At 37.6% G+C, this 24910-nt stretch overlaps 1 protein-coding gene across 1 annotated transcript in view; it reads left to right on the forward strand.

Moving 5' to 3' along the window:
* The window catches only part of TRHDE (thyrotropin releasing hormone degrading enzyme), a 362338-nt gene that overhangs the window by 83117 nt on the left and 254311 nt on the right, over positions 1-24910 (forward strand). Inside the window, exon 3 of the mRNA XM_028091339.2 lies at positions 20899-21025. Coding sequence (XP_027947140.1) covers positions 20899-21025 — 127 coding nt within the window. The remainder of the gene's footprint in view (positions 1-20898; positions 21026-24910) is intronic.

Raw genomic sequence — 24910 nt, forward strand, 5'->3', positions numbered from 1 at the left:
TAATCTCTGATCACTCACTCACTTATTCAATTTAAACACATTTGCAAGGAATTGATATCCAGAATATACAAGAAGCTCATGTAAACCAGAAAGGAATATATGGAAAATATAATGGAAAAATTATTCAGGGGTATAAATAGACAATTTACAGAAGAGGAAACTTAAATGAAAAATAACATTAAATAATTATAGTAAGTGATAGTAATAGCCAACTTTTATTGAACACTTCTTTGTGCCCGATTTTCTCTTGGTGCTTAATTTTTAAACCATTTAATTTCTCATTAAAGAAGTATTGTCATCCTTAGTTTATAGAGGAAGCAACTGAGTCATAGAGCAATTAATGATATATTTATGACTACTTGGGTGCTAAGTGGAAATCTGGCTTCAGATCTCATATTTTTATGGATATTCGATCTCACTAGTTAGCAGAGAAATATATATTAAAATAATAATCAAAGATATCTTACAACAATCAGATTTTCAGAAATGTGAAAAGTAGTTAATATTAAATTCTGGGTGAGGATGAGAAGATGGAGGAGCCCTCTTCTACTATTGGTGGGGGCATAGGCTGGTATGGCCATTTCAGAGAGCAGCTTATAGCTCTTGGGAAATTGGGTATGTTAATCCTGATGTCCTGGTACTTCTGTCCTTGGGCATGTGCCAGAAAGAAAGTATCAAGTCAATGCATGTGGAGACAAGCCCTAGGATGCTTATTGCCTCGATGCTGGGGTTGTGGGGAGTTGAAAGAACCATGGCAGGTTTTTTTTTTCTTTGTAGTTTCAAGTTTTTATTTAAATTCCACTTATTTAACATATGGTGTAATATTAGTTTCAGTGTAAATTTAGTGATTCATCACTTACATGCAGCAGTTTTTTTTTCCCCTAGGTGAATTGATATCTTGGCACATTTAGAGGATGGTATAATATGGAATACTCAGAAGAAATTAACTAGACTTTACAGTTAGAAACATGGATAGATCTTAAAATTAGTTGAATGGACAAACAATAAAAGTAAAAAAAGAGTGAGATGATAACATAATATCATATATAAAACATTAAACATACACTACTGTATGTATTTCTGGATATTGTTACATGTAAAAACAGGTGTGGTAGATGGATAGAAAGTACATCTGAGTAGTTACCAATAAGGAGAAAAGAATGGCCTTGAGAATAGGGAATATAGGGGGAAACAAAAATAAAACCAAATATAAAACAGAAGAGGAAACTTTTGCAGGTCACTGATGCAAGCATGACATGACATAAGCTTAAAGCAAGGCAGAAATTTAGTTTATTGCTGTATCTCTTTTGCCTTAGTACTTGGGATATAGCAGATGCTCAGATAAGTAAAATGGGAATGAAGACTGGATGAATAAATAAAAAAGAATGATCAGTTTAGTTCCATATACCTGGGAACCAATCAAAACTATTGCCTTTTCCCCAATTTCATATTTTATAACTAAATACATGCTACATAGAGGCAGTAGGTCGGTTGTTAGAGAAACAAAAGTGAATCTAATGTATTTACTTTTGCCCTCTAGGAGCTCATAATCTGTTTGGGGAGATTGAATGGAAAACTATTAGTAATGTCAAGTGTGATAAGTACTACAAGATAGGAATTTGCAGATTAAGGTGGAAGCATGGAGGAGAAATGCTGGGGTATCCTTCCTTTCTTCCTTCCTTCCTTCCTTTTCATTTGAATAAAGTGATTGAGTTCTTGCTTTATGCCGATTTCTTTTCTAGATATGGGGGATATAATGAGGAGCTTTCATGAAACTCAGTCTCCAGGGGAGACTGATATTAATCAAGTAATCATACACACAAAAAAGGAAGGTACAAAACTGCTATTGTGCCAGATGTTCTCTCTGAGAACTTATAAAAAAGAATGAAAGAAAACCTTGATCTAGATTTGGAATCCAAGGATGATTTCCTTGAAGAGATGGAAAATTTGAAGGATTAGTAAAAGTTAATTAGGAAGTCACTGGAGAGTAGAGATTGGGGAAGGTGTTCAAGATTGAGTTAATAGTTTATGAATAGCTGTTGAGAGACTGACCACACACACCTTGTAGACCTTTTCTTTAGAGAAAGTGAAGATTTTCAGATGGAGGTTACATCATTGAATTTGCATTCTAAAAAGAGCCTCTGGCTATATTCTGAAGATTGAAGGTAGAGGGGGAAGGAAGGAATGCGAGAAGTTGTGAAATTATAGTAGTGCAGCCTAGAGATGCGTTCACTTGACTCAGATGGCAGTGGATATGGAGAGAAGTGGTGGATTAAAAATCTATTAATGGGGCAAAATTAAAAGGGCTCAGTGATGAGATAGTGTGGTGAGATAGAGGAGAGGTCAAAATGACTTGAGCAGGATAAGTAAAAACAAAGCCACACTGGAAATATCATGGTAAAACTATGAAACACCAAACTCAAAGAAAAAACTTAAAAGAAGTTGTAGTTCATTTTGTGAGATGTATAATGACATTGTGGTTACATAAAAAAATCATAGTTTTAGAGGTGCATATGGTATGGATGAAATGACATAATATCTGTGATTTCTTTGAAGATGCTTCAGTAAAGGAAAAAAGATATAGATGAAGCAAATTCTTGATAATTATTGAATCTGGGAGATAGTTATACAGGGGTTCATTATACTGTTCTCTCTGCTTGTTTCTGAAAATTTAAAACTTTTCATGTTTAATAAAGAACAACCAGAGACAAAAGAAATATTACCTATTAAGAATAGAATGACACATAGACTTTTCATTAGGGAAAAGAGTTCCATAGATAGTGTAACACATACTTTCAAAGTGTTTGGAGAAAGTTAAATTCATGGCGTAGGCTTCCATATATTTGTAAATTATTAACTATGAGTAAAGGCAAATATAGACATTTTCTGACAAAAAGGACTGACCGTTTTCTATTTATAGACCATTGTGAAAAGACTGACCACAGGATGTACCCCAGGAAGAAGGAAATTTAACTTAGAAAGAAAGAAGCAATGGGGAAGCAATGGTAAATCTGTTGATAAATTTAAATAAGCATCACCTGTAAAATAATGATAATGACTAACTTTGGTGGTTTTATTTTATTTTATTTTTTTAAAGATTTATTTATTTATTTCAGAGAGAGAGTGAGCATGAGTGGGGGTAAGAGCAGAGGGAGAGGGAGAGAGAGAATCCTCAAGCCGACTTCCCGCTGAGCACGGAACCTGACTAGGGGCCCGACGTGGGGCTCCATGCAGGCTTGGTCCCAGGACCCTGAGATCATGACCTGGGCTGAAACCAAGAGTCAGCCACTTAACTGAATGAGACATCCAGGCACCCAGGCACCCCTAACTTTTGTGGTTTTAAAAATGAGTTGTAACTATAGTGTAAAAGGAAAATGAACATTTGTAACAGCTAATATATGTACCAGGTATTTCTCTAAGCCCTTTCCTTATATGTCTAATTTAACTCTCACAATTCCCAAGCAATTATTATTAACAGTTTTATTATTAACTTTATTTCTCAGATGCGGGAACTGATGCAGAGATATGATCAGTAACTTGCCTGTTAAATGTTAGTAAGAGGTAGAGCAAGGATCCAGATTCAGGTAATCTAGCTTCAGACCCACTCACGGGTTAACCACATTCTACTGAACATACAGTGTATTCAGATCCTTGTTCTCAAGGCACGTAGAGATAGGCATTAACATTCAACTATGTAAAGTCTCATTATACATTGACATGTAAGTGCAGCCACAGAAGGAGTAAATAGAAATAGAATATACAATTTCCAAATCAGTGAAAGGTGAAAATTGGGATAAAGAAAACATGATCAATCTAATAGAAAGCAGAAATGAAGAGGGGTGCCTGGGTGGCTCAGTTGGGTAGGAGTCTGACTCTTGATTTAATGGTTTAATTTAAAGTTCACGATCTCAGCGTTGTGAGATCGAGTCCCTGGTCAGTCTCCATGCTAGGTGTGGTACATGCTTAAGATTGGATCTCTCCCTCTCCCTCTGCCCCTCCCCACTCCCCTTTGTGCTCTCTCTCTCATTATCTCTCTCTCTCAAAAAAAAAGCAGAATGAAAGAAAAAAAACATAGTAAAAGAAAGATGAATAGGAAATATTGAATAAGATAGTGCAGTAGAATCCAAATATATATATATATATATATATATAGATCTGGGGATAGAGATACCTGTATCTATATACATTTACACTGAATTTGCCTATTAAAACATAGAGTGGGTAAAATTGGATAAAGAAATAAAATCCGATACTATGCTTAACAGAAGATTCATCTTATATATGAAACCCAAAATTCTGCATGTGAAAGGAAAAAAACTGATTTTATTTGGTGAAATAGATTTTTTAAGTTATTTTTTTATTATTATGTTCAATTAGCCAGCATATAGTACATCATTAGTTTTTGATGTAGTGTTCAGCGATTCAGTAGTTGCATATAACACCCAGTGCATATCACTACACGTGCCCTCCTTAATACCCATCACCCGGTTACCCCATCCCCCCACCCCCCTCTCCTCTGTAACCCTCAGTTTGGTGAAATGTATTTTAAGGCATTAGAATTATTGAGGCTAAAATTATAAAAGGCTTTAACCTGGAAGAGATGAACCTGTATGCAACAAATAATATTGGCTCAAAATATATGAGGCAAGAAATTGGCAGAGGTACAGTTGGACAAATCCAAATTAATGGATTTGTGGGAGATTTTAACACCTTTGTCAGAAACATAAAGCAAAAAACCTAACAGAGATTTAGAAGATTTAGATAATAGAATATTAATCTAAGTAGTATATTTGGAATCATATACCCCAAAATTAGAGGTTAAACATTGTTTTCAAACATCTATATCAGTTACTTAAAAAATTCATCAATTACTAGTCTACAAAAAATCCGAAGCAATACCAAGAATCATTATCAAATAGGACATGGTTTTGGCAATAAAGTTAGATGGCAATAATAAAAAGATAACTTAAAAATCACATACATTAGGAAGTTAAGTAAATGTTTCTAAATAACTTATGGGTCAAATAGGAAGTTATGAAATATTTAGAAATTAATGAAAAATGAGAATACTGCTTATTAAACTTCATGGGATGCAGTAGAGCTATACTTAGAAGGAATTTATAGCCTTAAAGGATGTAGTACATAAGGCCATATTTAAAACATGAATTGAAGTGCAGAGAAATAACAGTATAATGAGAGAAATTATCTGACAGTCTTAATCAAGAGAAACAGATGATACAAACATTATCAGAGTTGAAATGCCTATAGATAAGGGAGAGATTTTTAAAAACAGAATATTATGAAGAGTATCATGCTCATGCTTTTAAAACTTAGATGAAATGCATAATTTTAAGAAAATTATAAATTATCAGTAACCATAGAGATATTAAATCACTAATCAAAAATCTATTCTCCTGCACAAAAAACTACCAGGTTTACATAGTTTTATAGGTATGTTCCACCAGATATTTGGGAAAAGTTATATCTTTATCTATCTATCTATCTATCTATCTATCTATCTATCTATCTATCTATCATCTATCTATCCATCCATCTAACTGAGCATAGTTACACACAATGTTATGTTAGTTTCAGGTGTACAGCATGGTGATTCAAAAACTCTATACCTTATGCTCTGCTCACCACAAGTGCAACTCCCGTCCGTCACCATACAACACTATTACAATACCAATGACTGTATTCCCTATGCTGTGCCTTTCATTCCTGTGACTTACTCATTCCCTAACTGAAACCTCTATGTATCTCTCACTTCCCCTTCATCCATTCTGCCTCCCAATTCTCTCCTCTGGCAACAACCAGTTTGTTCTCTGGATTTATAGGTCTGATGCTGCTTTTTAAGTTACATCTTATCTTAAAGAGGAAAGCTTCCCAACATGTCTAAGTAGGTTTTCTTCTCCCCTTTCTCCCTGCCCAGGAAAGCAAACAGTTTAACACTAGAAAATTTATTATTATAATTCACTGCCATAACAGAACACAGGAAAAAAGAAGAAACGTGTTATCTGAATAGATATGATGAAAGCATTAGAAAAATCCAACACTATTCATGTTGCAATTCTTGGCAAACAATGAATAGAAGGGAATTTCCTTATCTTGCAGCAAGAATTATAGGTGGTAGTGAGACAATAGAAGCATTCCAAATAGAGTAAAAATAAGATAAGGACACCTTCTTTCACTGCTCCTGTTTGGCATTGTTCTAGGAATCCTGACCGAGAGAAGCCAACACAAAACAAAACAGTAAAACTATTAGAATTAATTCAGAACGTTGGCTTGTTTCCAAGTCATTTTATGAAAATCAGTTAAGTAGCTAATATCAAAATAATAGATTAGAAATATGATTTTTCAAATCCCATTCACAGTAACAACAAACCATAAGATATCTAGAAATAAAATCTAATAGAAGATGTGTAAGGCTTTTATCGTAACACTTAAAAGTGGGGTAAAGCCTGAAGTAATCAAGAGATATTCCATGGGCATGCATGTTAAGATATAATGTTTGAAGATGTCAAATTAACATGCAAATCCATTGCAATTTTAGCAAATTTCTCAACAGGATTTTGTGTGTAAGTGTGGAAAATGATCCTAAAATTCATACAGAATAATAAGGAAGTTTTGAAAAAGAGTAAGAGCAGTGTCTTATTAGACCTCACAATTTATTATTTAGTTTTAGTGATTACAGAATGTACTATTGGCACAATGATAGACATACTGACAATAATAGAAACAGTAGAGATCCAAGTATATGTGAAAACCTGGTTTATGGAGAGGGGCATTATAAGTCAGTGGGAAAGACAACACTCTTCAACAAATAGTACTGAGACAATTGATTATCCACATAGAAAAAAATAAAATGAGATCCCTATTTCACATCATTCACACAAATACATTCTACATGATTTAAAGCTCTGACTTTGAATAGCAAAAGTTTAAAAACTTTAGAAGCACATATAAGAAAAATATCTTTTTGACCTTGAGGGCAGTGAAAGACTTCTTTAAAGAGACCAGAAAAGAAAAACTCTAAAGGGAACATTTGATATTTGACTACATTCAAAATAAAACATTCTATTTGATCAGAGACAGTGCACAAGGCTAACGCAGACTAGGAGAAGATTTTTGCAAATCATATCCTGGCAAATGATGACTGTCCATAATACACACAGGATGACTACAAATCATGAGAAAAAAAGATAATCCATTGGAAGAAGGGCAAAGGAACAGAGCAGTTTGCAAAAGAAAATATAACAGCTAAGAAACATATGAAAGGATGTTCGACATGACCATTATCAGAAATATGCAAATTACAACTAACAGTGAGATACCATTCATACCCACTGATTAACAGGCATTTCAAAATACCAGATTTGGTGAGGATGTGGGCAAGCGGGACTGTCATACACTGCTGGTGGAATGTAAGTTGGTACAACTCCTTTGAATAGAAGTTGAATAAAAGTGTAGGACAAATATAACATGCATTGGAAATATTCCTGAAGCACGTCATGGCTTGGCTAATTCTAGAGTGGGAGGGAGGGGAATGGGGAGAAGGGGGTGTATATCTTCAAGGGAATTGTAATGTTTTACATCGTTAAAAAAGACCCAAAGCAAATGTGGAAAAACATATCAGCATTATTTAAATCTCTTGAGGATACTAGGATAATGTACTTTTGTCTGGTACTTTTCTATAGGATTGGAATATTTTGCAATTTCTTTCGAGAAGGAGTTGAATTGAGAGGCTTGAGGACTGAAACAGTGATTTTCAGGGCACTGATAAGTGGCTCTTTCCTTTCCCCCAGAAATCTGTATCCACATTGCTCTCATCCTCACTTATTTTCTATTTTGACTTAAATATCACCTTCTCAGTGAGGCTTTCTCTGGCCTTTAGACATTTCCTTCCTCCCTTCTCTGATTTATTTTTGTGTTGAGCACTTACTGTTATTTAACATGCTGTATATTGTTTGTATTTATCTTAGCTCTCCATGGCAGGGATTCCTGTCTGTTTGGTTCACTTCACATTTGCGGCACCGCAAAGAGGGCCTGGCACAAAGTTAGACTCTCAATAAGTATATTTTTTAAGATTTTATTTATTTATTTGAGAGAGAGCACGAGAGAGCGAGCATGGGTGGGGTTGGGGGGAAGGAGCAGAGGGAGAGGGAGAAGCAGACTCCCCCCTGAGCAGGGAGCTTGACTTGGGGCTCCATCCCAGGACCCCGGGATCATGACCTGAGCTGAAGGCAGTCGCTTAACCAGGTGCCCTCAGTAAATATTTTTGTTAAATGAGTGAACGGACAAATGAATTCTGGGTTCTGACCCTAGATGGTAGAGAGAGCTACCCGATCGATCGTTGAAAGATACAGGAGAGCAGAAAGGGGCGGGCAGGACTGTGTTTGAAATTGATAGTTGTTTTGGAGGGGGCGGGGCATGGGTCGGCCCGGTGATGGGTACTAAGGAGGGCACGCTGTGCGTGGAGCCCTGGGTGCTATGCGCAAACAATGAATCGTGGAACACTGCATCCAAAACCAATGATGTACTGTATGGTGGTTAACATAACAATAAAAAAATTAAAAAAAAATAAAGAGAGATCTCAACTGTTAAAAAAAAAAGGACAGAGGGAGGGGCCAAACGAAACTGAAAGTGAATCCAACTGAGCACCGAGCTTCTGTATGTACAAATAGATGTACTTGGCTATCCGTCTTGCTGAAGAAATTTGACCAGTCATAACATAGACAGCTGAATAAGGAAATTCTCTATATTTATTCTATGTCATTTAAAAAAAAAACAACTGCAATTCAATCAACTACAAAAGAGGTACTCTATCTCAGAGAGGGATTAAAAGCTACTGTTTTATCTATAGTCTGTGACAGTATTAAACAACATTTACTGGTTTCCAAACATGGGACTTGACTCATGTGTTGTTTATCATTTATTGTGCAGGGGAAAGAAAGATTGGTTGTTAGAGTTAAAAATAATACCAGCCATGCTGAATGTATCTTCATTGAAGATTCTGATGTTGAAAGAGATTTAAGGGATAAAGATAAATGTTTTCCAGGCGCCTGGTTGGCTTAGTTGGTTAAGCGACTGCCTTCGGCTCAGGTCATGATCCTGGAGTCCTGGGATTGAGTCCCACATCGGGGTCCCTGCTCCACGGGGAGTCTGCTTCTCCCTCTGACCCTCTTCCCTCTCGTGCTTTCTACCTCTCATTCTCTCTCTCTGTCTCAAATAAATAAATAAATAAAATCTTTTTTTAAAAAAAAGATATATGTTTTCCTACGTGGTAGGCTTTTGCTAAATATTTCTTTCAAGACTTGAGGTTTGTTTGCCGTGGAGCTGAATGAACAAAATGTTGTTTGGGTGACTCTAGGCCAGTAATACCTCAGTTTTAGGATACCTATGATTCCATTGGTAAGTTTATTAAAATGAAGGATTTTAGGGCCCCACCCGAGAGGTGATTCCAAAGTTCCAGAGTGTATAGGCCCAGGAATCTGAATTTTAAACAGTTACCTTCCCCAGGTGTTTCTGATGCAGAGTGGAATGCAATACTTGGAGAAAAATTGCTGTAGATGATTCTAACTTGTACTCAATCATCTCACTTTTTTGCATGCGGACTGGATATGTGCAGTAATGTATAGAGTGCGTGGTAATAATATGTGTGGGTAAAATAAGTGTGCCAACATTAGCAGTTTGAAAGCTGTAAATAATATGCTTGCAACAAAAAGAGCAGCACACGAATAAATACAAAATGTGCTCCTGCAAGAAGCTGAAAATCTAACACAAAACAGTGTATTAACTGGTGGGAAGGTAAAAAAGGTATATTCATTTCCTCTTGCTGCTATAACGAATTATCACAAATTTAGTGACTCAACACAAACTCATTTTCTTATTGTTCCGGTGGTTAGAAATTCAAAATGAGTCTTAGGGGATTAAAATCAAAATGTTAGCAGAGTTCGTTCCTCCTGGAGGCTCTAGAGGATGGTCTGGTCGTTGCCTTTCCTGCTTCTAAAACTGTATTCCTTATAGTCTCTGGTTCAGGGCATCTGTAGATTTCTCTCTGTTTTTGTCATCCTATTGCATTCTCCTTTTCTGTCCTCAAAAAATCCCTCTGCCTCCCTCTTATAAGGCCATTTGTGATTCCATTGAGGGCCCACCCAAATAATCCAGGATAGTCTCCTCATCTCAGAATTCTTTTCAAAATTCAATTTACAACCGCAAAGTCCCCTTAGGTAACGTTCACAGGTTCTAAGGATTGGGGCATGGTGTTTTGGGGGCCCTTATTTAGCTTACCACATATATATTAGAAAAATGTGACAACAGCAGTGTGAGTATGGCAAAGCCGTGTCCTTTCCTTGAAGAATCTGTAAGTAAGTTGAACTTGTAAGCTCCATCGTGAACTAGTAAATGCTGTGCCTAGTAAATAAATGTGAAGTGGTTTACAAGAAGAGACTACAGATTGCCACAGTGCTAATTTCCTTGCCTGAAGCAAAATGCAGTTGGAAGGTGTAATCAATCTATTATGACAGCATTTTAGTGCTAGAGTGGACAAGGACCTTCAAAGTTTATTGCCATTTTATGGGAGTCAGCCTCATGCTGTTAGTCCCTACTGGGTGAATGGTCCTGTTTAGACATAGTAAGGAGTGAAAGGGTAAATTGAAAAGATGGACACAATACTTAAAGGACTTGTCCTGTTGAGAGATGACACCTCAAATGGCCGATGAACATATAGAGTAAAGGTCACTGGGTCCAAAAGGAGCCACATATATGTAGCAAACCTGTCTCGGAATCCTTAGTAAAATGCTCTGAAGGTGGAGGGAGGAAGATATAAATAGGGACAGGCCCTCAGAGCACCTTGACCACTGACGGTATTCTGGAGTCTCGTTAGGACAACATTTGATATGAAATGGGTTTGAGTATAAGGCTGGTGTTTGGCCTCACTCATGATGTTTTAGTACTTGTTCTCAGAATATCTGTCCCGGGGATCTGTGGCATGCATTCCACGGTGAGACTCTCGGAGAGGCTCTAGTATTTGTTTCTGGGCGTGTTTTGTTAGAATGGTAGGTTTTGAAATAGTTGTGGTGTTGCTATGATCATGTGCCTCATTCCTAGTACGGTACTGGGATTTTACTACCTCTCCATCCCCAATTCTAAACTCTCCTCCTTCCCAGAATGAGTTCTTTGACTCTGGTGATGGAGGCTGCCTATTACTGGCTGTTCTTGCTATAAAAGCTACAGAACAAATTTTTCACTTGTGTGATTTTCTACTCACGAGCCTCCCTTCCTCAATACATCTTAAATTCTGTTGCCTCAATCATGTCCCTTTGTCTTTACCAGTCATGTTACTTTGCTTCAGACCCTGAAGTGGCTCCCAGTGGCTCAGAGCAGCAACCAAGACTCTTCACTTGAGATGTCCGGGCTTCCCAAGTCCCTGTCTCCTGGGCTCGCACTGCCTGCTCTAGCCAGGCCAGCTCCTTCCCCAGGCCCCTCCCCGCCTCCTCTTTATGTTTATTGGCTTGTGCATCTGAGCACTGATTCCTTGTTTCTGTCAAATTTTGTGTGTATTGATTTCCCTTTTGCTTCACAAAACAAAAAAAAAAAGAAAAGAAAAGAAGAGAAAAAGTTACCTTCTGAATTTTAAATAAGACGAATACTCTTGGGTTTTTAGTTTCTTGTTTACAAGATCTTTTCCTCTTGGTATCAATATATTTGTCTTCTACTTAGTGCCAAAAGCACCTGCTCCCTTCTCCCTGGCTTGTTCTGTTTTACTGATTTGTATGAAGAATCCCCAAATCAAATTATATTCACAGAGGCGAATTAATTCAGCTTTATTGGCTGAGAATTTACTGACAGCAACATCGTCGTTTTGCGGTTATTAAAGAAAGGGGATGAATTTTTCAGTTAGGTGGAAGGAAAAGTAAACTTATTATCGTTACTGTAGTGATATTTTAAAGTCATGAGATAATGACTTTGTCTTCCAAAGTTCCTAGTGTATTCCTTCTGTGCAAAATATTCTCAGAGGTTAACTCTGGCAAACCAGAAAGTTTGTTTATCTTAATGCACCAAATTACAAATGTCCAATCAGAGAAAGTGTTATTCAGGTCCTTATTTAGCAGGTGTACTACTGTTGTAAATGTTTTCTCTTTTCTTCTTTGCTGTATGGCGTAACTACACACTGTTTCACGTAATTATGTAGCAACTACTACAATTCACTTCTAACACAACAAATAATTAAGACAATCTAGAAGAAAGGCTTATACACAGAGAGATTTAGTTTCATTGTCCTTTAACGTGACTCCATAGAGTCACTATAAAAAACCTCCTCGGGCGCCTGGGTGGCTCAGATGGTTAAGCATCTGCCTTCGGCTCAGGTCATGATCCCAGGGTCCTGGGATCGAGTCCCGCATCGGGCCTCCTGCTCCTTGGGAGCCTGCTTCTCTCTCTCTCTCTCTCTCCCTCTCTCTCTCTCATGAATAAATAAAGAAAATCTTTAAAAAAAAAAAAAAACCTCCTCAAATTTTTCATCTACAAAATCAGGATGTACTGCTGACTCCATGCTTATTCTACAGGTGTTTTTTAAAGATAAACGAGGGGCGCCTGGGTGGCTCAGTCATTAAGCGTCTGCCTTCGGCTCAGGTCATGATCTCGGGGTCCTGGGATCCAGTCCCACATTGGGCTCCCTGCTCAGTGGGAAGCCTGCTTCTCCCTCTCCCACTCCCCCTGCTTGTGTTCCCTCTCTCTCTGTGTTTCTCTCTGTCAAATAAAGAAATAAAGTCTTTAAAAAAATAAAGGTAAATGAGAAAATGTATGAATATTTAAAATTATTAGAAGAAAGTCTGAAGAATTACTTAGTATATGATCTTAAAATATTTCTGACAATTGCATCTGTTTGCTTACATTTTTTGCATTATATTAAAATTATATATGTATTTTTACCTTTCCTTTGAAATCTTTGCTACAATGAAAGATGAATGTTATATGTAAGAATTTAAACAATTGCTTGCTTTCCTGTACTTCCATGGTGCTCTGTCTCTGTTCTGCTCATCACCATCTCTGTGGGGAGGACTTCTCTGAAGAGCCACTGTAAATTAGATCCACTTTATTATTCTCAATTATAAGGCTTTGTTGCTGTATCTCCCCACTGGACTGTAAGCTTCTTGAAAAAAGGGACCATCTCTCTTTTGCTTACCTTTGGACACTCAGCTTGTGAGGGGTGGCTTGGCCATTAAGAGATGCTGATTAAATATTAACTGAATAAATAAATGTCCCATTGATGAAATCCTTAATTAGTCTTTGATGTTCTTATTATAAATTGCACAGCTCTCAGAGACAAACTCAATTTGAACTTCTCTAAAGTTCCCTTGCATTATGACTCCCTTCCAAAGGATATTCTATCTTAATAATGGCAAAAGCTGACACCAGCTTCTTCTCCTCTTCTCCTACCCTTATGAGCCCAGATCATGGCACTTTCTCCTGCCAGCTGCGGATGTGGCCTCAGGGTTCATCCCATGGTGTCCTCTAAGCAGCCACTCTCAGTTGTCAGGATTGTTGAGACTTAATTGCCATCCCTATTTTTGTGACAAACGAAAATTTTTGACAGTTTTGAGAGAACTGTCTTTAGCGTTTTTCCCTTTCAATGATTAAAATACTTAAAATCCTATAAAAAGATGAAACAAATATACTTTAAATATAGAGAGTCCATGAAACTACTAGGTAAAGGCTGCTCGGTCCAATAGATTACCCCCATAGGAACACCTATTTAGGGCATTCAAGTGTTCTAAGAGATCAAAATTATGTAACTCCTATACCTTAGTTCATTACTATGATGTATTACTACATCGTAAGAATATTTTTCAAAAGCCAGCTTCTTCTATTCCATATTGGTTACTAAAGTTATTTCTGTCTAATCAGTACCAAGCTCATGGGCAGTTAGTGGGGAAAAAAAAGAGGTATGATCAAGAGCAAAGGGTGTTAGCTGAGCAGTTGGTATGTATGTATTTCCAGGGGAAGTGAAAAATGCAAAGGACTAAAACCATGTGAAGATAAAGAAAACCCTTTTATTATTTTATTCTCAAAATAAGGGGAGTAGATGAGAAAAATTGAGATATACCAATCTCTCAGGCATAATATATATAGGTAATGATAAACTATTATTCCTGGAAGGAACTTTGAGCAAAGACCTGGAAAAGTTAACTGACTTTCACAAACTGACAGAAGTAGTTAGGGAGAAAGCTGAGTTTCACATACCTGCATGTTCCTAGTGTCGTGTCCTTTCCACTGGGCTAAATGGGCAGTTGGGTTTATACTGGTTGTTGGAAGAAGCTATGCAGAGGGAGAGAAAAACCCTGGTAAGTGATTTACATTTTTAAAGCTGGGCTCTTTTCATGGAATATCAGAAGATGCAAATAAGCAGGTGTAATAAAATTGTATTTCATTGCTCTTGAGTGATAGCTATATTTATGAAGACTTAGTTTCTATGTTATGATTAAGTAGAACTTTGTTCTTCTAAAGGAAGAAAACAACTGTGATTTTTTTCACATATAAAATGAATTATTGTACAGTAAACTTCTTTTTTTTTTTTAAAGATTTTATTTATTTATTTGACAGAGAGAGAGACAGTGAGCAGGAACACAAGCAGGGGGAGCAGGAGAGGGAGAAGCAGGCTTCCCGCTGAGCAGGGAGCCCGATATGGGACTCGATCCCAGGACCCCGGGATCATGACCTGAGTCGAAGGCAGACGCTTAACGACTGAGCCACCCAGGCGCCCCTGTACAGTAAACTTCTGACTAACCACACAAGAATTATCCAGTTGGTGACATATTTTAAACTATTCCCCTCATCCTTCAACTAGATCTCATTTGTTCCAATAGGGCACTGGCGTGGGATGGATATAGACAAGGTGAATGATTGCCCTTAAGTGAGAATGTGACTACAATTGACTTTACTTGGTAACTAAAGAACTTTTAGATAGAATGTCAGGACTAGTTGAATAAATCCATCCATTTTTTTCTGCATTCCTACTGCCGTCTCTCCAGTCCAAAACATAATCATCTTTTACTAGGACTTCTACAATAGTCTAACTAATTTCCTTCTACTTTTTCCTATTCCCTTCTAACTCATCATCTACACTGCAGTGATATAATCTGTTATTTTTTCCTTTGTTTCAGTGACACTTTTCCTTGCTTTAATATTTTTTTTGCCTTTTTCTGCTTTTGAAATGAGCTCTCAATTACAAAACATCAAAGTCCACTCAAAAATGCCAGCTCTTGGCATACCATGGAGAAGCTCACAAGTAAGGACAGATCAGGGCAGCAGTGGGTGGCAAGAGGTGGGAAGTGATTAAAAGCAGTGGTTACAAATGTTCACAGGAAGCTAAAACTATCCAACAGGTTGTGCCCTAATGTTAGCACAGGTTAGACTAGTCACCACCTTGATGTGTGGCCTCAGTGTGTTTGGGTTCAGATCTTACAAGGCAATACAGTTTCTTCTAGTTAAGAGTTCTTGGCTTGCACCAATCACAGGGTGGCCAGAGAGCACTAGTCCAGTAATCCCCATCACCTATTTAATACATGCCCCCCCACCTCCCCTCTAGTAACCATCAGTTTGTTCTCTATAATTAAGAGTCTGTTTCTTGGTTTGTGTCTCTCTCTCTCTTTTTCCCTTTGCTCATTTGTTTCTTAAATTCTACATGTGAGTGAAATCATATGGTATTTGTTTTTCTATGACTGACTTATATCACTTAGCATAATACTATAGCTTCATCCACATCATTGCAGATGGTAAGATTTCGTTCTTTTTGATGGTTGAGTAATATTCCTTTGTGTGTGTGTGTGTGTGTGTGTGTGTGTGTGTGTGTACACATCTTCTTTATCCATTCATTAGTCAGTGGACACTTGGGCTGGTTCCATAATTTGACTATTGTAGATAATGCTGCTGTAAGCATCAGGATGCTGTATCCCTTTGAATTAGCATTTTTGCATTCTTTGGGTAAATACTTATAGTGCAATTGCTGGATCATAGGGTAATTCTGTTTTTAACTTTCTGAGAAATCTCCATACTGTCTTCCAGAGTAGCCGCACCAGTTTGCATTCCCACCAAAAGTGCAAGAGGTTTCCCCTTTCTCCACATCCTTGCCAACACCTGTTGTTTCTTTTTTTTTTTTTAAAGATTTTATTTATTTGACAGAGACAGACACAGCGAGAGAGGGAACACAAAAAGGGGGAGCGGGAGAGGAAGAAGCAGGCTTCCCGCCGAGCAGGGAGCCCGATGCGGGACTCAATCCCAGGACCCTGGGATCATGACCTGAGCCGAAGGCAGACGCTCAACGACTGAGCCACCCAGGCGCCCACACCTGTTGTTTCTTGTGTGGTTGATTTTAGCCGTTCTGACAGGTGTGAGGTGATATCTCATTGTAGTTTGATTTGTATTTCCCTGACGATGAGTGGTGTTGAACATCTTTTCATGTGTCTGTTGGCCATCTATATGTCTTCTTTGGAAAAATGTCTGTTCATGTCTTCTGCCCATTTTTATTTGGATTATTTGGTTTTTGGGTATTGAACTTTATAAATTTTTTGTATATTCTGGATACTAACCTTTTATTAGATATGTCATTTGCAAATATCTTCTCCCATTCTGTAGGTTGCCTTTTAGTTTTGCTGATTGTTTCCTTCACTGTGCAGAGCTTTTTATTTTGATGAAGTCCCAACAATTTATTTTTGCCTTTGTTTCCCTTGCTTTAGGAGACATATCTAGTAAGAAGTTGCTACTGCTAATGTCAAAGAGGTTACTGCCCATGTTCTCCTCTAGGATTTTAATGGTTTCCTGTCTCATGTTTAGGTCTTTCATCCATTTTGAATTTATATTTGTATATGGTGTAATAAAGTGGTCCAGTTTCATTCTTTTTCATGTTGCTGTTCAGTTTTCCCCAGCACCATTTTTTGAAGAGATTTTTTTCCCATTGGTTATTCTTTCCTGCTTAGTCAAAGATTAATTGACCATATGTTGTGGGTTCAATTCTGGGTTTTCTGTTCTGTCTTATTGATCCCTGTGTCTATTTTTGTGCCAGTCCCATATCGTTTTGATCACCACAGCTTTGAAATATAACTTGAAGTCCAGAATTATGATGCTTCCCACTTTGCTTTTCTTTTTCAAAGTTGCTTTGGCTATTCAGGGTCTTTTGTGATTTCATACAAATTTTAGGATTGATTTTTTTAAAAGATTTATGTATTTATTTATTTGAGAGAGAGAGAGAGAGAGCATGAAATGGGGAAGGGTCAGAGGGAGAACCGGACTCCCCGCTGAGCAGGGAGCCTGATATGAGACTTGATCCTGGGACTCCAGGATCATGATCTGAGCCGAAGGCAGTCACTTAACCAACTGAGCCACCCAGGCGCCCTCAGATTGCTTGTTCAAGCTCTGTGAAAAATGCTGTTATTATTTTTATAGGGATTGCATTAAATGTGTAGATTACTTTGGGTAGTATAGACTTTTTTTTAGACTTGGAAAAGCTGAAAGTTTATTATGATAAATAATAGCTTTGGTATCTTGTGGTTATTACAAATATTAATGTTAAAAATTGTGCCTGTGACAAATGGAAAATTACGTAGCCAGGGGAACACCTGTGATGGCATTGCCTATGATGACATTGTTGGGTTAGTTCCCTTTAATAGATTAATATTTCTTAGTGTTGACTAATCATTAAAATGCTTTCACATAAATGTTCTTTTTTAAAAATTTTCCTTCTATTTTCTGGATTTAGATTCTTTTTTTAAAATTAACATATCATGTGTTATTTGTTTCAGGGTACAGGTCTGTGATTCATCAGTCTTATATAACACCCAGGGCTCATTACAACACATACCCTCCCCAGTGTCCATCACCCAGTTACCTCGTCCCTCCCACCCCCCTTTCCTTCAGCAACCCTCAGTTTGTTTCCTATGATTAAGAGTCTCTTATGGGTAGTATAGACATTTTAGCAATATTTCTTCTTCCAATGCATGAGTATGGTGATGTGGGAGACAAAGGAGAGAAGTTTGGGCATGACGTTCAAAAAGGCAAGAAGAGATACAGTGTGGAGGGCTTGGCCTCATGTAGGAGCTTAGGCAGTTAATTCTTTATAATGGGGGGAAGGCAGGGAGTCTTACATTGTTACATTGTTCACATTATATTTTTGTTGTGGATTTGTTTGTTTTCCACATACTATGAACCTTTTAAGAGTAGTAGGTGTAAATGTCTTGTTCATTTTGTGGTAGGAATTGTACTATTCTATTTCTATTCCTTAGTGCAATGCCTGGCACACAGGAGCCATACAATAAATGTTTGAATGGAGCAAATGCAATTACTGCTAAGCCTGTATATGTTTTATCTTCTCATTCAGATTGGATTATTTCCATCAAATGTTGACAACCAGATTGATTTAATTGTGTTGCTCTTGTCTGCGCCTACAGATAGGTTGACTGACTGTTAGAGCTGATTGACAGGAATGGCTGTGTTTCTACCAAAATCAATGATGCTTTGTAGGAATAAAATCAGTGACCTTTTGATGCATCATTTTGCAGTGGTCCTGGTTATAGTTTCAACATGAACTTACTATTTACTTTACCTTTGAGCCTCCTGAAAGCTATCCATTCTTCCTCAGAACACATTTGTTATTTTAGTTCATTAAACCATTCATATGGCATATATCATTTATTTGTTATTATCTAACCTACTGAGTACATGGGAAACTCTTTGCGAATGGGGACTACACCTTCATTGTTTTTTTCCTCAAAATCCTTTGTATAGTCTCTGGTTAGAAAACATGTCTTCATCACTAAATTAAAAATCCTTCGTCCAGGACCTGGTACAAGTTAGATGCCAAATAAATATTTGTTGAATGAATGACTACATGAGTGAGTGATTATTGTCTGTGGTGTTTATTGATGATGCACAGACCAGATCTCCTTTCCTGTTTGATGTGCCTATCCCCCAGCTTTTCATTGCTTTGTTCCTAGTAGCTCACACCTAAAATCGTTTCCAAAGGACTATCTTTGGGCCACCAGAGCTGGCATCACCTAGATGCTCCAAGAACAAGAAGTCCTGGTGATTTTATGCCTTCCCCTTGGTATCCAGTATCCAATGGCTGAGACGCAAGAATATGGAGGTCTAGCTGTCATGCCTCAGTGCAGTGCAAACTTGCAAGTGCAGTTTATACTCTAGAGCTCCCTGTGGGATCAGGCTAAGGCCAGGACTTTGCCTGAAATTGCATGCAAGCTTCCTTGGCTTCTGTCTTGCTTGCCTTGCTCTCTTGTAGATTTCTCCTAAGAGCACTTTCTTAGTGAATCACTTGCACGCTCACCCTTTCCTTAGGGTTTGCTTCTTGGGAACTTTATTTAAGATGGTGCATGTTTATAATCAGTTAATGTCAGGGTCAGGAATCATATCCAAACTCTCTCTAAGAATGTTAAGTTCTGCTGTTGCAGTTGGTAGCTCCTGATAGTTTTTGGTTTTATATTACTGCCAGGTAAAACTGTAAGTGACTGTGAACTAAATTTGATATTTGATTTGGTTGTTGGGTAAGAAGTAGCTTCACTATTTCAGTAAATAATTGTTATTGAATTTAGTAAAAAGCTATTGAATTACAGGTCTTTCTAACATCAAGTCAGAATGCATTTTTCTTAACTTTCTACTCTTTTTATTTATATACATCTCTGCTCTCTCCTTAAGCAAGGATAACAGAATTAATTGTATATTCAATTTTTATATGATTGAGTACAGCTTTCTTTTGTCTTCCTGTTGAATATAAATATCCATTTCCACATACTGAATAAACCATTTATTTTATTTGTTTAGTGCTTTGAAAAGAACACAAACTCCTTTATCTGTAAAATGGGTTTGGAAGTAATTTATTTTAGAACTAAAAAGGACTTTAGTCAACACCTTCATTTTATAAGTGAGAACATTTGAAGCCCAAAGAGGTTAAGTAATTTGTTTAATATCACCCAACTTGCTTAGTGGCAGAGCAGGACTAATGCCTAACTCCCAGGCTGCTGTGTTCTCCACTGCTCTACAGAATGCATATTTCTTATTCACAGAATTGATATGAGGATTAGGGGCCACATCTGTGAAAAATAGGTTTAGCCTTTGGAAAGAAAGATGCTGGATAGCTGTATGAAATCTTTATGAAAACTAATATCATTTTAACCTTTTCTGTACAGTTGTTAGTTTTGTTCAGTTTGTGTTATTTGCCTCAGGCTTCTTTTTGGCCAAGGACTAGATAATACACAATGCTTGACTTAAAAATCAATATTAAGTATCCAAATTGTGTTAGAAATATAAAATACTTCAGCTGGTTTTGAAGCTGGGAACAGTTGCAGACGGCCTTCCAGAGTGGCAATCACTTATGTACATGAAAAGATTGCTCTTCCTACTTTGCATATTGGGAATAAGGACAGTTGGTTCCAAAGAAAAGAAGGAAGCATAAATTATATTTTGTTCAGCCTGGTAATACTTTCAAAGCTTGATGCAATGTATCTTTAACAAACCATGAATTTTCTCTCCTGCGGAGCCACCATATCCTGCCTACTTACAGCATAGTCAGGGAACCATTATACTAATCCACCGTACCTTCATATCTCTAGCAAGCACATGTAAGTGATAACTTGAATATTTATTTTGATGCAAGGTGTATAAATCTTCTCTATGGCATCTTGTAAAGCGAGGAAATTGTGACTTGCTCAACTTGGTTACTTTAATTGTTCAGGTTTGGTTCTTTCAGCCACAGCGTGCTTTGATATGTGACTAAGAATACTGTTCAATTTTTGTAGTATTCACAGTGATTTGTGTAGATTCATATAGGCAGGGAAGATAAAATTTGAATACTAAAAGGCTAAAGTAACTTTTATATATATTTTTAATTAGGTACGATTATATGCAAGACCTGATGCTATCAGAAGAGGATCTGGGGACTATGCTCTCCATATAACAAAGAGATTAATAGAATTTTATGAAGACTACTTTAAAGTGCCCTATTCCTTGCCAAAACTAGGTAAGTATTTTCTTGGTTATTTTAATGGAAGGGATACTTGAAGGTAGAAATTTGACTTCATGCATTTATTTGAGACATGAAAATTCCAAGAATTATATTTTTAGAGAAGATGAGCATGAAAAATAATTTCTTCTGAAGAGGTAAAATAAAACTTAATGTTTCTTAAGTCTTGCCAAGAATTCCTCGTAGGAATTAAGAAACACATTATGTAAGTTTAGGTTTCCAAAAGATAACTCAAGTAGCTATAATCATTGAATATGTGCTGTGGAGGGGTGCTTGCCAACATCTCATTTAATCCTCGGAAGTACTAGCTGGGTAGGTACTGTTAGAACATTTTCCACTCAAGGGACTTGACCTCCAGGGAATCTGTCCTTCATTCAGACAGCTAGTAAGTGGTGGAGCTGGGATTTCAAACTAAGTCTTTTTTTTTTTTTTAAGATTTTATTTATTTATTTGTCAGAGAGAGAAAGAGCACAAGCAGGGAGAGCAGCAGGCAGAGGGAGAGATGTGGGACTTGATCCCAGGATCATGACCTGAGCCGAAGGCAGCCGCTTAACGACTGAGCCACCCAGGCGTCCCTCAAGCTAAGTCTTGATGACTTCCAGAACTCTTCCATGTTTTACACTGAGAAGACGCTCATTGATTATTTTCTCTGTCCTAATTCTCAGATCTTGGACCACAGTGTGTTAGTTATCCCTCACGTTATTTTTGTCCGGTCATATTTCAGTACCGTTGTAGCAAGTAGAATAAAAACAAAGGAGAAGGGAAATTGTATAAGGGAGATTACGTTCACCGTGAATACTCTGATGTTTCTTCCTTTTACAAAGACAATATGTTCAATAGTTGCTTGTTAAATGAATAAATGAATTTTATGATCCTAATTTGAGTGAAGCTCCCACTTTTGCAGGGGAGTGCACTACGACTTTCCAGGAAGTTAGAGAGGGTACATGTACCCATTAGAAATGCTGAAGTTATTTTTCCTTCTCGGAAAACCTGTTTTGAAATATTACATCACAGCAATCTTTTGTTCCTCACCCACCATCTTTTTTCCTTCCCAAGAACATTTTTGATCAGCATCCACATAAAAGTGATTGTTCATTGGCAAGAATAAAGTGCTTACCTGATCAAAAGTGTTGGTATTTGAACCACAGGTTCCTCTCTCTGGAGAACTGGGCCTATTTTATTAAAGTAACCTGCTGTGTAGCTTTATTGGTCTTACAACGAGTAGTTTAGAAAGTAGGTAGAATAGTTGATGTTGTTACCAAAATAGGTGTGGCATACAATTTTAAGGAATGATATTACAAAATTCTGAGGTCTTCTTGAAATATGTGCTCTTAGAATCCATATGATTTGATTTCAAATTTCTAAACAAAATTTTATTTCAGATAGGATCTCTATTTAGTTTAGTTTTGTTCTGGCTTCTTTCCCTCTTTCTCTTTTTCCCCTCTGTATCAACTTCCGTATTACACTGAAATCTCCCTGGTAGGCACCCAAGGCAGGAAGGACTGTCTGACCTCATTTGCATGGGAGGTGACAATGTTCTCTACTCCAGGTAAAATCAGCTGGGAACTTCCCAGCTTGACCCTAATGTAAAATTCACAAGTGCTTATGTTGCAAGTTCAGCAAGAGAAATAAAATGTGAATCTTTGTCCCCTTCAGACCAGTAATTAGTAGAGGAACTCAATTTATAACTTCAGGGGGTTCCATGTAACTGTCAACTTGCAGCAGGAAGCATTTCTGTTCCTCTCTTTCACTCACAATTGAACCATGCAGGCTTTCATCTGGTAGAAAAGAGCTCTGTTCACTGTTACTATGTTAAATTGTTAAGCTCCTTATGGTGTATATAATTGAATGATTTGACTAACCCCAGCACACTCCTTTGTATGTATCTAGGGGAGTTACCACAGCCCATGGCACTTTATAAAATTTCTTTTAAAGTTCTACTTATTTTATATATCTATAGGTATTTAGATCTATATATTAATGGATTTATGAGTATGTTTTCTAAATACTCCTTACATAAAATTCCTAAGCACAGAAGCATTTTGACAAATCCTTAGTTTTCATTGTATATGGTGATGAAATAAGTTCTATGGAAACCAACTCAGTCTTTCTTAATGGTGCTTGCAGATGTATCCTAGATGTCAGCTGCATCTGCCTTGAACCCTTCAGATCTACCTAGGATGGTTTCCAAGACCTATTCTACCCTCTCTCCTTCTGCCCTTCTATCTTTCCTTCCATTCCTCCTTTCTTCTTTCCCTCCCTCCTTTCTTCCTTCCCTCATTTATTTAATAACCACTATTGAGTGCCCCCCGTGGGTGCTTTTCTATGTGATGGGGATACAGCAGTGAATAAAAAAGGCAAAAATCCCTTTCCTTCTGGGGCTTATGTTCTGTTAAGTAGAGACAGGCATTAAAGCAATTATTAACACATGTAGTATATCAAATGGACAGAAGTGCCCTTACAAATAAAGCTAGAATGGAGGTATAAGTAGTGTGGGGGGCAGGTGAGGCATGGGAAGGGAGCTGAAATTTTAAAATGAGTGAATACAGAAGGATTCATTGGGAAGCCAACTTTTGAGCAAAGAACTAAGGGAGTGAAGGAGCAAGCCAAATGGATATTATGGGACAAGGATATGGGCCTATAGGCAGAGGGAACAAAGTGCCAGACTTGGAGATGGGAGCTTGTTGCTCTATTTGAGGAACACAAAAAGGCAAGTAGGCAAGTATGACTAGAACAGAGTGAGTAAGTGGGTGAGAAGGGAGATGAGGTCAAGGAAGGAGTAATGGGTGGGTAACTGATCATGTAGAGCCAGTAGGCCATGGTAAGGACTCTGGCTTTTTCTTTTTTCTTTTCTTTCCTTTTTTTTCTGGGTGAGATGGAAATCTGTTGGTCAGTTTTGTATACAGCCTTCCCAACAATACTAGCTCCCAATGTCAGTAGTGCTGAGGTTGAGAGACCCTGATGAGGGGAAAGGGCAGAACATGAAAAACAGGTAAGAGACTCCAGCAAAATTCAGGCAAAATATGATGGTTGCTCAGATTAAGATGTTAACAGTGAGGTAGTTGGAAGTGGTCCAATTCTTGATCTATATTGAAAACAGAGACAAAAATATTTGCTGATGAGCAGAATGTGGGATGTGAGAGAGAGGGACCAAGGATAACTCCAAGGTTTTTTGTTTTTTTTGTTTTTTGCTTTTTTTGGCTTGAGAATGAGAAGGATGGAATTGTCTTTTACTGAGACAGAATGATTGTGGAAGGAGACGATTTTTGAGACTGATGTGTCTGTTAAACATTTAAGTGGCACCTTGATGTCTGAAAGGAACTCAAATAGTTGAATTTATAGATAGGGAGTTTGGGTGAGTAATCTGGCTAGAGATATTCATTTGCCAGCATATGATGATATAAATGGGCTCTCCAGGGCTATGAGAGCAGATAGAAAAGAGAATAGGAACAAGGAGGGACTGATCCAGTGTTTAGAGGTTAAGGACGTTAAGAGCCAGTAAAGGCTACGGAGAGGGAGCACCTGGTTGAGACACTAAGAAAACAGGTGTCTACAGTATTTCTGGGCGTCTAGTGATAGATGAACAGATGGTAAATTGTGGAAAGTCAAGTTGGATGGAGACTGAGAATTGACCATTTACTGGTCCTAGCCATGTGAATGTCATAGTGACCTTGACAAGAGCAGTTTCAGGGCAAAGGTCTGATGAGTGTGTTCAGGAACAAATGGAGGTGAGGCTGGGAGGGGAAACTGACTAGAATCAGTGAGTTTAGACCGTAGATTGGCACTTCTGAAAATTCCCCATGGAGACTATTCCTCTGGGAATAGAGGGGAAGTGAGAAATACTTGTATTCATTCTATCTAGTACTGCTCACTTCTGGTGAG

Source organism: Eumetopias jubatus, unplaced genomic scaffold (assembly GCF_037043125.1).
Source record: "Eumetopias jubatus isolate StellerSeaLion01/CBP00866 unplaced genomic scaffold, mEumJub1_p1.0 scaffold_8, whole genome shotgun sequence".
NCBI lineage: Eukaryota > Metazoa > Chordata > Mammalia > Carnivora > Otariidae > Eumetopias > Eumetopias jubatus.